Below are 17,425 nucleotides of genomic sequence, written 5' to 3' on the forward strand. Positions count from 1 at the left end.
CATTTCAATGTCTTTATCATTTTAGTTCAACTTTAACAGAGATAATCAGGAAGAATTCTCAAAAATATCTCTGAAAAAGAAAATTTAAATTGACAGTAAGAGTCAGGGAACATGTGTTTTGCCTTTCTGCAAACTTAACTAAAAATTAAATTGTGGGGATATTAATGACTTAAACTGTGGCGAACATCTCTACTGAGTTAAATATTGACTTAAACTGAGATCAGTACTTACTCAAATAAATCTTATTTGGTGAAATGGAAAGTCAAGAGTTATCTTGATATTTGAATGAGAAATACTCATTAGTGACTTAAACAACAGTCATTTCAGCAGCAATGTGTCTGTGAATCTTAGACAACTGGTAATAAACAGCCACAATTAAGTATTTGGAATTGCTGGTCCACTCATTAAGTAAGTTAATATACACAATAAAAAACTTTCCTTCAAAAGCAAAAAAGAAGAACTTATGATCATTACAGATTTGTAGTAGTTTACAGACTGGCTAATTTTTTTTCAACAGCAAACCATTCTCTTCCCTCCATCCTCACCTCCATGCACCAAAAAATGAATAAAGAGAAATGAATATATTTATACAAAATAATAAAAATATAACCAAATATTTTACTACTAATAAATATAACCCAAATCTTTTTATCAAACTGTATGCTTCAGAGTTGATTAGTTTATGCTCTAATGATTTAACTCAACAATTAAAGAAAGAAAAATGCTTCTATAAACAATGTAATTTAAATGATCAATTATTTTAACACATCTCCCTTACATTCCCGTATTTAGAGACATCTAAAATTGCAGCTAGGCAGTTACATATCTCATAAAGTGAACCTGAATAAACTTTGCCAATTATATTCTAACAAATCTGGTTAAAAAAGTGTTTAAACTTTTAAAAGTGTCTTTCGTCATTGATAAAAGAAAAAAAAAATTAGTGACAATTAAAAGTCATCCCCTCCACTCAAAAGGGTTTTTTTCCTTCACTAATATTAGCATTTTAAACACATTTAAATTTTTCATGGCTACATCAGTTAAATTAAGTAGTGCTTATTACAACACTGCCTATGTGAAAAACAAAGAATGGGGCAGAAAGCCTCATCTGTTTTCATCATTGTTATAATAGCAACAAAGCAACATATTTTGTAATTAAAATAAAGCCTTTAATAACCCTGCAAACTAATCTTACCTTATAAAATAATTAAATTATGTGTTTATGGTAAAAAATTTTCTGACATACAATTAACCATTATATGACTATTTTGACACTATTATTTACTAATCACTAATTTTGCATATACTAAAAGCATTATCCTAATCAATCCACTCCCTCGTGTGAATTCATTTACTCATTCAAATATTTATGAGCTAAGAACTATGATTCATGCTTCTCAGTCACACCTTATAAATACACAGAGGTATTCCTTAACAATACCAATTTACCGTTCTGAACATCCTACTCCATAATACACCACCAAAAACAAGTACAAACTCAGAAAGTAAACTATTTATTATCACATGTAATAAAATTCACATAGCCAATAAAAATCTTGCATCAGAACTAAAAATCCACAAAAGTAAAGTTAAAACCTGGGATTCTCTTATGAGTCTACATATGTAACAACCGGTGAGAGAATGATATTAAAATCCTGCAATATCCAGTGCCCTCTGCTGGAAGTTGTGAAACTGAAGAACTGTCTTCGTCACCTGCAACTGAACTGATAGGTGACCCTGGGCAAGTCGCCTACCTCATCTAACTGCCTCACTGACTGGATCTTTAAGGAAACAGAATGGCCTCTTCAAAAATCTATCTGAAAAGCCCCAAAGGGGGAATGCTGCCAGTTTCACTGCTGATAATGAGGACGCCACAAAAGTCATGCAGTCTTTCCCTATGTCTGTCCGAGTTCCCACAGAGCTCTGGGGTAGAGGTGTTCAGCACCAAATCATGTTGCTAGTTCCACTAGTCAGTATCTGTTATTTATCTGCCACGTTTAATGCAAAGATACTACTCTGCAACATTTAAATAATTCTAGAGGTCACAAGGAAACAGGATTCTGATTAAGGTGACACGTTAAAAATCTAAAGACAAGGAAATAACAAGACAGTTCTCTGCCCAGAAAAATCAGGCAAGAACAACGTCAGAAAAAAAAAATAATAATTCATCCTCAATCTATCTCCACAGGCAGACACATCACATCAGAGCACAAGATATAATATGGCATTGATCATTCTTAAAATCTGTTTCAAAATCATTTTTGGCCTTACGTATTTTTAAACAGATGAAGATTTCTTCTAGAAATGGGAGAAATGACCAGATTTTCTAGATATAAAATCATCAAATATTAAAATCCTATAAAACTCCCTTTCTCTATGTTTTACAAAGTAGTAAATTTTAAATGGCAACATTTTAATTCAGTGTGCCTCTTATTTCAATTTGATAGCACTGTGGCATGTAAGTGAGGGATATAGCTATTGGTAAAGCATTTCTTTCAATTCAATAACAAAGAAAGGAAATGCCCTTAAAATATTATTGCTAACTTTCTAAAAATGTCAGCTGAACCTTTATAAATTCAACAATCTTTATCCCAACTCTTCTTTAGGAATACTTTTACCATTTAAAAATGATGTACTTCCTACCTGCTTTCTTGCCTGCGATAATCTGGCTGCTGCTCTACTCTGATCATCGGCTTCACCATTCCCCGCTCGGCTGTGCTAGAGGCAGATGACACTCTGTCGCTGTCCAGCCTAGTGGTGCTCTACATGGAGAGAAAGCACAGTGCGTTTAGAAGCCCACGCAGACCAACCAAGCCTGACACTCAGTGTCGCAAGCAGAGATCTGATACGGGGCTGCCAAGCAGGGCAGGCAAGAACACAGACCAGGAAATAACAGAGCAATGCTGGGGACACTATGTCCACAGGGAGTGCCCACTAGGACTTGCCTTTAAAACACAGGCATGTAAAGCTGGCACAAACACACAATGATTTTTCCAAAAGTACATTAATAGTAATTTGATTCCAACAAGTTATTTTAAAATCAGGATAAGAGATAAGAAAATATGTATAATATGAAGAGGCAGGGTCTTTTTAAAGTGTATTATTTTTCAGAACAGATTTAGAAATCCTACTCCTTACAGCTCAATACCTAATGAATTCAGTACAGAAACTGGATTGTTTCTTGCCCTTAACACCAGGGAAAACACATATTATATGGTAACCCAATCCAGCATATTTAAATACTTCTAAAAAGTATACAATTCTAACCATTTGTATGGAATTTGTAGGCAGACAAAAGGATGAGTTACCTACATTAAGAAAATCACCAGGAAACAAAAAATTTTATACAATGAAATTCACTGTAGAATAAAATTTCATGTAAAATTTCTTATTACATCTGCTTACTATAGAAACTGAGCACTAGTAAATAAAAAACTATGTTTCTCTTACCACCTAGCAATTATTACTGTATTTTACGTATCTTTCCAGCTTTTCATATTTTCCATAAATGGAATTATACAAGCCTCTTGATAAAACACTTTTTCAGATGTTACAAGCATCGTAGAATATCACCTGCTCTTATATGAGAAACCTGCAATGGCTGTAGAGCGTTTTCTTGTCTGTTCCTCCTACTTCATTAAACCAACGCTTTATTACGTCATTTCAAATGTTCATCATACACAGCGACAAGACAATTGTGCCTGTAAAAACGCATAGATTCACACACAATGAATCCTTCCATAAGAGAGATTTTTTTTTTTTTGAGACGGAGTCTCGCTCTGTCGCCCAGGCTGGGGTGCAGTGGCCGGATCTCGGCTCACGGCAAGCTCCGCCTCCCAGGTTCCCGCCATTCTCCTGCCTCAGCCTCCCGAGTAGCTGGGACTACAGGCGCCCGCCATCATGCCTGGCTAATTTTCTGTATTTTCAGTAGAGACGGGGTTTCACCGTGGTAGCCAGGATGGTCTCGATCTCCTGACCTCGTGGTCCGCCCGTCTCGGCCTCCCAAAGTGCTGGGATTACAGGCATGAGCCACCACATTCAGCCCATAAGACAGATTTATAGAAACACAATTGCTGGTCGATGGATGGCAATACTATTTACACTATTAAAAAATTATTATAAATGACTAGTAACAGGGCAATGGATAAAGAAGTTACAGCATGTTTATGTGCTTACATACTACAGAATGGTTTTCATGTGTTTTTTAAGTGACTTTTAAGTACTGAAAAAATGCTCACAGAGTAACAGCTGAAGAAAGATGTGTGTGGAGACAAACATATCCAATCGTGTTAAAATGCATACATGAACATACAGACACATACCGGAGTTCAGAAAAGGACCCCTCACGACGTTACTACCAAAGGTCAACTATAAATTGTGGATGAAGGATTTTCATTTCTACTTTTTTCCTCTATTTACCAAGTCTTCTTTGTGGACTACACATTTTTTTAAGAAACGAAAATTTTTATAGACAGTTCTCTTCGGCTCATTCAATTATTCATGAGATGGTTCCCAAGAGTCTTCTACACAGCAGGCATTTTTTAAGAAAAGTGCAATAGAAACACAGCAATGACGTATGAAACAGGAGCACCACTTGCAGAGTTCACATTCTACAGTCAGTCAACAAACAGAGCAAGCACTGGATGGTAATAAAGACTGCATAAATAACTTACATCAGGTGTTGTGACAGTGACAGGATGCTCAGGGACAACCTCTTCAGGAATGTGGCTTTAAGCTGAGGTCTGAGACAAGAAGGGGCCAGAGTGTGAAAAGCAAGGACAAAAGCACAACCACTAGCACAAGAAAGGCTTCCAATGGGAGGAGAGAGGCAGGCAGGGGCACAGAATGGAAGCCCTGGGCGGCCTGAGTGAGCAGCAGAGCCACACTGAGAGGGAGGCAGGCTCAGGGCATCAGGGCTGAGCAAGCCAGGGTGAAGACTGACAGGAGGGGTGAGAAGCCACCAGGGGCTTCGAAAGCAGAACAGTAACTCGAAATCTAATTTACATTTTCTAATGTGCACTGGGTAGAATGGAAGAGGCTGCTCTTGGGGCCGTGTGGACCTCCTGCCATGTGATGGCTACAGCCTAAGCCAGGGAGGCAGAGGAACGAACCCCTGCATGCAGAGGCTAAGAGAAGGAAAGGACCAACTGGGAACAGGGAAGAGGTTTCTGTTGCACTGCAGATGGTAGTATCGTCTTCTAAGGTGGGGAAGGATCAGGGAAAGTTTGTTAAGAAAGAAAATCTAGTTTTCTCTTAGCTAGGTTTAATGTGAAATATGTACAGGATATGCAAGTGGATACGTCAAGTAAATCTTTAGAGATATGAGTCAGGGCTGGGTGTGGTGGCTCAGGCCTGTAATCCTAGCATTTTGGGAGGCCTAGGCAGGCAGACTGCCTGAGCTCAGGAGCTCAAGACCAGCCTGGACAATATGGTGAAACCCCATCTCTGCTAAAAATACAAGAATTAGCCAAGCATGGTGGCTGGTGCCTGTAATCTCCGCTACACAGGAGGCTGAGGCAGGAGAATCACTTGAACCTGGGAGCCAATGGTTGCAGTGAGCTGAGATTATGCCACTGCACTCCAACCTGGGAGACAGAGTGAACTCTGTCTCAGGAAGAAAAAAAGAGAGAGAGAGATATGAGTCTAGAGAGTTTAGAACCAAATGTACACATCAGTGGATAATCAACATTAGATGGTATTTAAACTCAGGCATCAGGGTAAGCTCACCTAACAAAGATGCAGAAAGAGAACAGATTGGTGCCCTACATCTGAAACCTTGGCCCTCCAAACTTTAGGAGTGAAGCATTAGAGGAAGAGGTACCAACAAATCAAACCAAGGATAAACCACTACTAGGTAGTTTACAGGAGGGTGATACTCTAGAAGCCAAAAGAAGAAAGTGCATCAAGTACGTGGTAGTGGCCTAGCTAAAAACTCCTGCAACAAGTAAGACAGGGCAAAATATGTGCCAGATTTGGGACTTGGGAGGTCATCAGGCCCCCTGACAGACAGTCCCTATGGAGGGAGGGGCAAGAATGAACAGGAGCAGAGGAAAGAACATAATAGTTTGGAAGTGGAGGGAGCAAGCATAGATGAATTTTTTTTTCAAGAAGCTGTGTAGCAAACAGGAGTAGAAAAATGGGGTCAAAACTGGAGGGGTATAAAGAGTTTTCTAAAAGAGAAGACACTGTAACATGTTTTGATTCTGATGAGAACACTCCAGGATCATAGGAGTTTGTGGCACATGGCATTCAGTGAATCACACCTTGAGTAGTGCCTTCCTCCTGAATCTGGACTGGGCCCATATTTGCTTTAACCAATGAAAGGTGGAGGAAACGGGGTTGTGTCAGTTCTGGGCCTAACATTCAAGAAGGCCTGGCAGCTCCGTGGTTCTTGTGAGGTACCACAACACTATGACTTCTGGTTGCCCCAGTGGGACAAACGGTCCCATGGAGAGGACGTGAGATGGCACAGAGAGTGGGTCAGTGGGCCCTGCACTCCAGCCACTGGCCACCAACTGATCTCCTAGGTGAAGGTGGTCACACCAGTCACCACCAGCAAGACCAGCAAACAAACTGCCCAGGTGAGCTCAAACCAGATTGCATAATGGTAAACAAATAAAATGGTTGCTGTTTAGCCACTACGTTTTAGAGTGGTTTGTTATCCACCAATAGAGAATGAAAATGAGAAAGGAAATGAACTGATTATTCCAGAGACAAGGGGTCATTATGGAAGCAAAGTGTCTGAGGTTAACTGATGAACAGGATTTAGCAACTGAATTGAGGCTCATAAAAGCAGGAGTGTGTTAAGGGTGCTCTGACTGAGTCAGGCTAACTACGCAGGAGAAAGCCTAGCAAAATAGAGACTCTGCTTCATCCTGGCTTTAGAGAAAAGAATGGTCTGCTTTCTTTCTTTCATGTATCACTAACAAACAACACAGCAAATTAGAACAACCCACATTTGGGGCCACTGTGAAGTCTGTTTTCACAAAGATGTTTTGTAAGTGTACATATTACCAGTTTACAGGAGTCCCCCTTATCTGCAGTTTCACTTTCTACAGTTCAGTTACGTGAGATAAGCTGCAGTCCGAAAACAGGTGAGTACAATACAATAAGATATTTTGAGAGAGGAGATAGAGACCAAATTAACATGTCTTATTTGAGTATATTGTTATAATAGATATTGTTCCATTTTATCTTTAGTTATTGTTGTTAATGTCTTAGTGTGCTTATTTCATAAATTAAACTTTATCACAGGTACACACATACAGGAAAACAACATAGTATCCATAGGGCTCTGTACTATTCATGGTTCCAGGCATCGACTGGTGGTCCTGGAATGCATCCCCCACAAATAAGGGGAAACTACTGTATTCATCCATGGTGTCCTATAGCAAGCACACTTCTATCAGGTAATCCGTAATTACCTACCTTGCTTGTCGGTAATGCTGTCCCACTATGAATATCTCCTCCCAAATCAAAAGTTGTCTCCTGAACAATTCTGATGGGATAAAACAAGAAACACACTGACTTAATAACATTCCAATGACAGGCAGAGTATCTTTTTAATACACAAGGAAGAACTAACAGGCCAAATGTTCAAAGATTTTTAAGAAATTGCTCTATTTTCAGCACACAAATTTACAGAATTAAAAAAACACCTTATGAACTTTCTTTACTGATACATACTCAACATTCACAGGATCTTTTTTGTTTTTCTTTTTTGAGATGAAGTCTCACTCTGTTACCCAGGCTGGAGTGCAGTAGCGCGATTTTGGCTCACAGCAACCTCCGCCTCCTGAGTTCAAGTGATTCTCCTGTCTCACTTAGCCTCCCGAGTAACTGGTATTACAGACAAGTGCCACCACGCCTGGCTAATTTTTGTATTTTTTGTAGAGATGGGGTTTCACCATGTTGGCCAGGCTGGTCTCAAACTCCTGACCTCAGGTGATCTGCCCACTTCAGCTGTGAACTTTACAAATAAATATATGTGATAACCCACCAAGTATTCACCTTGGAGAAAGACATTAATTCTAAATAGTCATATGTGGCCCAGTGTGTAAGGTCTAGGTGGCTAATCAAAGGCATACGTGGAACAAAACAATGGGAAAGGCCAAGCAGGGAAGACCACGTGGGTTTATGTTTGTGCTTCAGGAAGAAAGCCTACACTCTAGGGAAGTTTTCAGTTGTTTTAAGCAGCATGACTGAAAAATAGATAATGAAGCGGCTTAACAGTATGTTTTAAAAAGTAAAACCAAAGGAGAAGTCATATTCCCTAACTACAAAAAAATTTTACTAGTCATTAAGAAAGGCTTTCTGTTTTCCCGTACTAATCCCACATGCAAGTCTTCAGAAAAGCACTAGGTGGAGCTAAAAGATTCTGAATTCCTTGAGAGATCTTAATGTGTTTCATTATCAGTCACAGAAAAGAATACTTCAAAAAATTTTATAATCTTAGTTACACTGAATAATTACAAAGAACACCATGTTTTTTTCACAAAACAAAAGGTATTGTTTTAGTATGTTGGCTAAAAAACCAAAGTTTAAATATAAACAATTTAAAACCAGTGAGAACTTCCAATTATGACAAAGTCAAGACCTTTCTTCTTTCCTCTAAAACCAACCCGTTAACAACGAACCGAAATCACAAACTTCACTTTGATATTTTTTTAAAAATTGAAACAAAAAATAAAAAGCCAAGTTATCTATGAATAATCTGAATTACTTTAAGTATAATCAAAACATTTTAAATCTTAAGGTTAATCTATTTACCCAGGTTTATGTCTCGGGCCCTTAACCATCAGGCCTCCATCCACAGATCTTTTTGCAAGAGCATGATCCTGACTGGGGTCCACAAACTTAAATACATGGGATGCCCCAAACTGCACTTTCATGCCACTCTGCAGCATGGTGGTTTCCGAGATGCGCTGGCCTTCCACATAGGTTTCTGCGTCCATACTTCTGGGCGTCACAGTGACCACTCCATCCATGTTGGTGAGGTCACAGTGATGGGGCTGAATTCCTGGGCCAAACAACTGGAAACAGAAGGAAACCAAAGAAACTCCTTTCATGAAGTTCACAGCATTTAAACACAGAATTTTAAAACCGTGAGTATCCCTTTTATGATAAATATAACATAATAAGCTCTGGATTTTTAATGCCTTTTAAAGTGGATTTCCCTCAATAGCATAAAAATAATTAAAAAAAAAAAGTCAAAACAATCAGACTTTTCATTTTTATTATCCAGTGACTTAAGGCATACTGTAACTTTGCATTAAAAGGCATATAGTCGGCCAGGCGCGGTGGCTCATGCCTGTAATCCCAGCACTTTGGGAGGCCAGGATGGACGGATCATGAGGTCAGGAGATCAAGACTATCCTGGCCAACATGGTGAAACCCCGTCTACTAAAAATACAAAAATTAGCCAGGCGTGGTGGTGCGTGCCTGTAACCTCAGCTACTCAGGAGGCTGAGGCAGGAGAACTGCTTGAATCAGGAAGTCAGAGGTTACAGTGAGCCGAGATCGTGCCACAGCACTCCAGCCAGGTGACAGAGCGAGACTGTCTCCCAAAAAAAAAAAAAAAAAGCATACAGTCATCTTAACCAGTATTTGTTGGATGGTTAATGGACAAATCTATACAGATCATTATGATTAAAGATTCCTATCTATTTTATCATTTTTAATGCTGTGCTAAGAAAGAAGAAATGACAGAACTAAAAATTACATTAACAATCTGAACCTATCATCTTACAAACTGAGAAATAAGTACAGAGCAAGGGTGATTTGCCTGAATTCAACTTCAAAGAAGTGACAAATCCTGACTTCATTTATTCAAAGAATGTGTTAAGCTCTGTTTTAAGTACTTGAGAACAGTATTAAGCTAAATTTAATTAGAATTTAGAATTTACCGAATGCTTACCGCTATGTGTGTCAGACCCAGTGATAAGCACTTTTGCATAGTTACATCCTGTAATCCTGAAATAGACCTATAAAATTATCATCACCATCTTTGAGAGAAAAGGAAGCAGTTTCAGAGCACTGTCATCACCAGCCCAAATTTCTAGAGGTGGAGCTTGAACATAAACTCACATTCTGCTGTTTTCACACTAAAGTGACCCAGAGTAGATAAATTATTTATATTTAAGTACAATGTAGTCTGTAATTCTAATTCCTTCTTTCACTACTATGTGGCAGGCTCTGTACAATACGTCATGCCTCCTGGAATGTCAGAGTTGCAGCAGGAAGCTCAGACTACGTACCTGGATAGAGCTGTCATCCAATTTTTCTGTACCAACTTCAGTAACACTTAACTGAAGGCGGTAAAGCTTTGGCTTATCTCTAGAGTCAGAACCATCTGCAAGAAGAGAAGGAAGACAACTGTATTTGCAAAGTCTAATATTATTGTCATGTTATTTCAAACAAACAAAAAGTTATCTCAGGCATTACAGTTCTCATTTCTCAGGATTTCTTTTCAAAGAATTCTCCAAACTTATGTAACACAATTTAACAAATTGGATACAGAAAATTCAAAATAAGAAATAAACGTATCAGTTTCTGGCATTAATTCCACCACATTCTTATTACATTAAATAAAGTCTTCTCTACCACTGCTCTGGATTTTTGTTAATGATTCTGAGGAGCAACTGTATTAGCAAAATGAAGCTCATCGAAGACACACGGGCCTTCCCTTCAGACCAGATCTTCTCCTGCAGCATTCTTGCTGCCCTTACGGCACACAACATGGTACAGGTTGAGGGCATAGCTAAATCACTGATGGAGGTTTTTAAATGTACAGTTCTCATGGCTCTCCCCAGACCTCCTGGATCAAAAGCCCTGGGGATGAGGCCTAAGCATGTGTCCTTGAAAAATCTCCCCAAATAACTCTGTCCATTACTGATTAAGAATTACAGTTAAAAGTGGTTAGCTCCCTGGAGTAGAACTGACATAGAAGGAAGACTGGGTTTTGTGGCTTTTTTTTTTCTTGTTGTCATTTTATACCTTTATGAACTGTTGGAATGTTTAATTTATATGAGCATGTGTTTCCACGACAGGGAAGGGGTGAGGAGGAGGAGGAAGCTGCTCTGCCAAAGCCCTCTAGTCCCAATACATCTAGACATGTTTTCTCATTCTTCACCTACTGTATCCCAGATGAGGACAATGTCACTTCATTACCTTAACTAAAAATGAGGTATCCTGATTTCAGAGTTGACATATGAGAAAACGTGCCTTCCAGAGCCCGTGAATGATGATGTAACTGCAGAGCTTAGCGCCTGCACCACAGCCATGGCAGTCTGGTGTGGCAAGCACATCACCCACCAAAGCTTAGGAAAAGGCCAAACCAGTAAGAGTCTCCCTGATCTGCTTTATGAGTGCCTTATAACTTTCAAACCCACTGATTCCATTACCTGTTAAAATCTCTAGTCACTGCGATTAGGAATGTAAGCTTCGAGAGCTTCACAGGTTAAACAGTTCGGAGAGTATGAGCGTGCACAGAGTTTCAGACTGCTACAATCTCTCAGCAGTGGTGCCACTAAACTCTCACAGACAAAATACTCCATAAAAATGCAGGTTCTGTTAGAACTGATGTTAATTTTAGGGTATACAAAGTTACATTCTAATGACAAAATTTTCTATTTCTGAAATACTCCGTAATCTGTGACACCGAGTGAAGGTAAGATGAGACTGAAGTACCTGAGAGACACTGATGCCTAAAACCCATTACAAAATTGATTCATCATCTGTGCTGCTTCACATCGTGTTGAAACATTTATTTTCAACTCTAATTGTTCCAATAAAGTCCTGATCTGAACAAGACATTAAAATCATCTGGGGCTTTTCCTGGACATAGTTAGTTCTCTTCCCAACCTGCTGAGTCCAAATCCTCCAGTTTACTATTTTGTGTGTTTTAACCACCAAAGGCAGTTCTAATGAACCCCCTTGGTTAAGAAAAATGTGTCCCTCTTATCTACTCCCGGAGCACCCCATTTCTGTTATATTAATTGTACCACTAACCGTATTTTATGATGATTTCCATCTACTTATCTCCCTTATCTCTGAGCTCCCTGGTGGCTAGGTTTAAAAAAAAAAAATCTTTTTTACCCTGGCACTGATCACTCCACATATGATCCATAGTTAGCAATCAATAAAGACTTGATGTGTCAGCAGTGAATCCTCATATAAAAATAAAGAAAACTGAATGCAATACAGTCACAGAGAAATGACACAAATAAAGAAAGCAAAAGCAGTAAATAAGTAATCATGTGTGAAACAAGAACATTTCAATGCAAAGTTAAAAAACAGAACATTAAATTATGTGTTTAGAGATGAAAGAAAAATCCCCATCCATAGTCTTCCAAATTCTGAATGCTTCTGACAGGTCTCCTATGAGACAATAAAGAGACATCACACACCTTTCTACATCAACGGATTTCCAAACAGAGAAAGGGAGAAAAAGAAGCCGCTTTCTCCATCTCTCCCTTTTCCTCACCTCACTATGGTAATAGAAATCTGTCAACAGATAGATTAGAAATAAACATCCTTCCTAGGCTCTCTTTTCTTATTACTTCACAGTAATAATAGGAAACCATAGTTAAAGCTGTTACAGATTTTGAAGAACCTAAATGAGTGGCCACAGGATTTAGTGGATAAAGGGATGTTTGGTTTGAGCTGGGGAGAAAAGGGAGAGTGCAACAGCCCATTCCCTCTCCTCATTAGAAGGACAGTTATCTCACAGGGAGTAACGTACAAAACTGTTGCCAAAAACAAAAATCCCAAATTTTCTCCCCTTCCTCAAAGAGTATTCTACAAATAGTCAATTTCTGCCCAAAGTGCCTGAGTCTCTTTCTTCTCCACAGATAATGACAACAAATCTGGAGCACCTTGAAGAGCAGGGACAAATCTAAGTAACCCCACAACAGACAGTAACAGCACTGCTACCAGAAAGTTTTCCTAGTCTACAAATGAAGGGAGGCAGACTGGCTGAGCACCACCCAAGGAGTGCTTTGAAACGGCACGCTGTCTTTACTCCCCAGCATCCCTCCACAGCCAGTGCTGCTTTTGCTTTCAGTTCCTTCCCAGGGTGAACCTGGTAAAATAAAGACGCAAAATAAGCTTCCAGTAAATGAAATGAGTTCTACATATGGAACACTTACTAGGTACAAATAAAATGACAGTACATCAAATTTCTTAAAATAGTTTATTTATATCAACTAAAACTGATACATATTTGGTCATTCAACACTATTTTGCCCATGAGGTTCTGTTAGTGCTTTAGTTACAAAAGTAGTAGTAAGCATAGCATTACCTTCATAAGTGTGATAGTTGTAGTAGGCAAAGTGATTCCTTCTCCCTGGGATTAAGACACATGCCAGGACCCAGGTGAAGGCAGCATCAGCAGGACAGAGACCATGCAGAACACGCGGAATAGGGAAGGAGGAGAAGAGACGCAGAGGGTGAACTTCAGTGAGACACATTTCAAAGGAAGAAAAGGTACACTTCACCCATCAGCTTTTGTGAGGACAAAACTATACTAGTGCCCCAGTCAGTGTTTTAGAAACCAATGCAGACTGTTAAGGGAAACCACAGGACAACAGGTGAGTCACCAAGCAGCAGGACAGCAACAGTGAGTTAATCATATAAAGGGCTACCACCCCACTGGGCTGATTTCTTCTGTTTAAAGAACACATTCAAATCCAAAGCAAAGAACGAAATAACATATTTGCTCCCCATTCCTCCAAAAGACAATGTTGAGCTCATGACCACATCTCAAAAACTCCTAACCACACCCAGCAGAACCTCAGCATTGAGGATATAATGCTTGGCTGACAATGTGCCCAGGGGAAATACAGTACTTATCCATTCATAACAAATCATTATGGATGAATATTATTTTCTCATAAATGGCAAAGAGGTCAATTTCATTCAGCATGCTGACTAAACGACATCATGACTTAGTGAAAGAACATGGCTTTGGTGCAGGGAAGACCCTGGCCTTGCATTCAGGCTTGCCACTAACCCCTAGGTCACCCTTAAAATAGTGGTACCAGACCTGAACTTCAGACATTTGTGGAACAAGTTAAGCTATCCCATAAGCACAGGGCTCACGAGAAGTCGGGACTAGAGGCAGAGTCACTTGTCACATGGCACTGTGTGTGATTCCCTCCCGCTGTGTGAATTACCTGAAGGCAGGAACCAACTTAATCCTTTTGTATCCATTGCTTTGCCTAAAGTAGAAGGGTTAATGAATGCTGACTGAAGGCAGCAGAGAGCCATGAGGAATGCAGTGTACTAATAACCATGTAACAAATGCTGTTGCCAGTATTTGGTGAAAAGTAGTACAGAACTGTGATCTACTCCATACCTACAAAAAAATATTCTATATATTTGATTACCTGAGAGACTATACGTATGAAAGCAGTCGAAATAACAATTCTCACTAGAAGAGAACTTCCCAAGGTGAAGGGCTTTGATGTGTTTTGGTGCTCTGCCTCCAAGGCCCAGAACGCAGTCTGACACACAACAAGTGTCAGTAACTATTCATCAAATGCACGAGCCAGTGAGTGAATTCTCATCCAGTTTCTGCTATCTACCAAATCAACTGTCCATTACTCATTTGAAAATTATTCTGTCAGCTGCTATTTATCAATTTATCTAAGGACTTAACACTCTTAAATCCTCAAAAATTTGGATTTGGAGAACAATCATTAGTTTCTAGAATTTAATACAAAATTTAAAGGGCAGACCCAATACCCAAAAAAGAGCCTAAAATTTTAAGTTCAAAACTAATGGCTGCTTCACAGTTGCCATTCATTATCTCAGATAACCAAACACCAATGCTCGCACACACATTATAGACACACAACAATAACTGGATGTGTTTCCAAACTACAGTGAGATAATTTAAATAAACTTTCCACCCAGAAAACTGAGGTTAGCAACACCAAATATTCCTCACAAATAGCTAATCAATTAATTTTTTTAAAGTCCTGAAGCATAAGTAAGTATAAAAGCTACTACCTAAAGCCACACTGCCACTAACTGTGGCATCAAAATGATACCATCACCTCCTGTATTTATATAACCTACTCTACCATGAGACTGCTGGACAACAAATATCGTATCTAATCATTAGTTAATTAAAATAACCTAACTGTAAGAAACTAAAGAAATCTTGCAAATAAAAATAAACTCTCAAAGAATAAAAAATGTAATTCACGTTCATGGAGCCATATATCATACACATAACTGGTTCAATTTTCTGCTAATTTGTGATTACTAAATTGGGCTTTCTTTCAATGCAGCTTGGGATGCGGGTGCAACACTCTATCTTCACAGTATTGTATAATGCAAGTCACATAACAGCATTTAATAATGAAATAAGAAATGAAGTAATGTTAACTGAATGATAAATGTCATGTACAGCATACATATGTGCAATATACACTCTACGTGGCAATGTGTGTGTAAAAACACTTTCTTAAGAACGCCTATGTATTTCTCTACTCAATGGCTAACTTGAAACAACAGCTTTGGCGTATTAGAGTTCTACAAACAAAACACTTAAGAGTGACTTGTAAAAATAAATGTAGTCTGTTGTTTTAAAATCAAACAGCCTTCCTCTTACTAAGATGGGTTTCTTAGATATATAATTTAAAGATATTCTTTTTAGATATTGTCCATGCATCAGAAACAACAGTTAGACACACAGACACACACACCTTTATGAAATCTGCTCCTAAAAGGGGTAAATATCACTTTGTCAATGTTAGTAGATTAACTATTTTACTAAAGTTATCTTGGGAAAAAAAATTAAGGGATTAAAATAATTTAAAATTGTCTATACAGTAGTTAAATTTTGTTTCTTAATACTCATTTTGTCCATGTGAACCATTTTATGTAAATATATACATATTTTATAACCTTAAGTTTTAAAGAAATAAATGTTATCTTATGAGAGTTACCTTTTTTAAAAAAAATAATGGCTAAAAATGTTAAGTCAGCCAACAGAAGACTACCTGAAGATGCATTAGAAAGTACAAAGATTTAAAGCTAAAAATGCACATTAATAATATATGCTGGTGTGACCATCTTTCTCACCTGGGCTTAACTCTACTAAATAGGGCAGCTTCTCCGGAGGAAGGGCGGAGCCATAGCCAGACCCGTCAGCTCTCTCCTTTCCCTTGGGTGTCTTGCCTTCCAAATGTTTCTTGGTTTTCTTTGGGATGTGGTCTGGTGGCCTCCTCTTCAACTGAAAGACTAAAATCCCTAGAACAGCAGCATGGGAAATCATCAGGCAGACTCAGGTTGGTCAGGATGGCCAGCTGACTGGCAGTCAACTGTGCAAAGCTTTCTCAAGAAGATGCATGTAATTTAGCAACATCTGCCAAGGAATCACTGAGTAAAGCTTACCCAATTTATACTTTTACTCAACAGAGGAAATATTAGCCTCTTGGTGTGTTTGAAAAGCTCTAGCAAGCAATTTCCAAAGAGTATTCTAAATTAACAGCTACCTAAAGACATCATAAGCTTGAAAAACAACACATCAGTTTAAGAATAAATGCTTACATTAGTAAACAACTCTATGATCGGTAAATACATTCATATATATAAAAACCACATTCACACACAAATACACATATGAAAATGTACTTTTAGGGTGGTAAGTACACCAAAATCTCAGAAATCACCACAAAAAACACTTATTCATGTAACCAAATACCACCTGTTCCCACAAAAGCCTACTGAAATAAAACAACAATTCTATTACTAACAAAATAAGTATGTGTATTTTTAGTTGACCTGATTATTAAATTAAACTTAAAGAATTAAAGCAATTTGCCTTTAATAAAATTTTAACTTTATACTGTTTTTAAAAAGTACTAACCAAGTGTTTTAAGGAGGACAGAAATTTGCTTGCTGAGAAAGTTTTTTTAGTGTTTTAAAACTACCAATCTACATTCCATATTGACACGATTAAATGGCAATATATTTTTATCTCGTTATTAATGCAAGGCCCTCTACAGAGTTAACAGTTAACTTACGACGTGAATTTGAAAGAAAACCATATTTTCTTAAAAACACAGCTTTAAACTTTGACTGCTTTGAAATAATTAGGGAAAATTGTTTCAGTAGTGCTAAGTGTGTATTCATTATCTGAAATGACTAAATCACTGGACAATCTATAGGGTTACAGAAGTCATTTTCTCTATTATAACAAATTTGTTCAAACATCACACAGTTAATGTGGTCAGCATGAAATGTGTTATCTACTACTGGTAGATACCAATAACCTTCCGCTTCTTGCTGTAGTGCTAATATTCTAGTTTCTCCATAAGATGTGTGATTTACCTGCAGTATCACCATTTGTTCAGTATCTAACACATGAGACTCAGATAAGCTAAGTATGGTCTTAGGGACAACAGCATCACTTAAG

At 38.3% G+C, this 17,425-nt stretch overlaps 1 protein-coding gene across 17 annotated transcripts in view; it reads right to left on the reverse strand.

Annotated features, from left to right (window-relative positions):
• AFDN (afadin, adherens junction formation factor) overlaps positions 1-17,425 on the reverse strand; it is a 102,588-nt gene that overhangs the window by 60,100 nt on the left and 25,063 nt on the right. For 14 of the 17 annotated variants that reach the window (XM_017895189.1, XM_017895280.1, XM_017895264.1 and 11 more), the window contains exons 7-12: positions 16,090-16,257; positions 13,298-13,342; positions 10,254-10,348; positions 8,767-9,029; positions 7,426-7,495; positions 2,641-2,759 (exon numbers count right to left, since the gene is read on the reverse strand). In XM_017895189.1, coding sequence (XP_017750678.1) covers positions 2,641-2,759; positions 7,426-7,495; positions 8,767-9,029; positions 10,254-10,348; positions 13,298-13,342; positions 16,090-16,257 — 760 coding nt within the window. The remainder of the gene's footprint in view (positions 1-2,640; positions 2,760-7,425; positions 7,496-8,766; positions 9,030-10,253; positions 10,349-13,297; positions 13,343-16,089; positions 16,258-17,425) is intronic. The other 3 variants (XM_017895288.1, XM_017895230.1, XM_017895221.1) reach the window with 1 other exon arrangement.

This window comes from Rhinopithecus bieti, unplaced genomic scaffold, assembly GCF_001698545.2.
Source record: "Rhinopithecus bieti isolate Rb0 unplaced genomic scaffold, ASM169854v2 scaffold_1017, whole genome shotgun sequence".
NCBI classification, from domain to species: domain Eukaryota; kingdom Metazoa; phylum Chordata; class Mammalia; order Primates; family Cercopithecidae; genus Rhinopithecus; species Rhinopithecus bieti.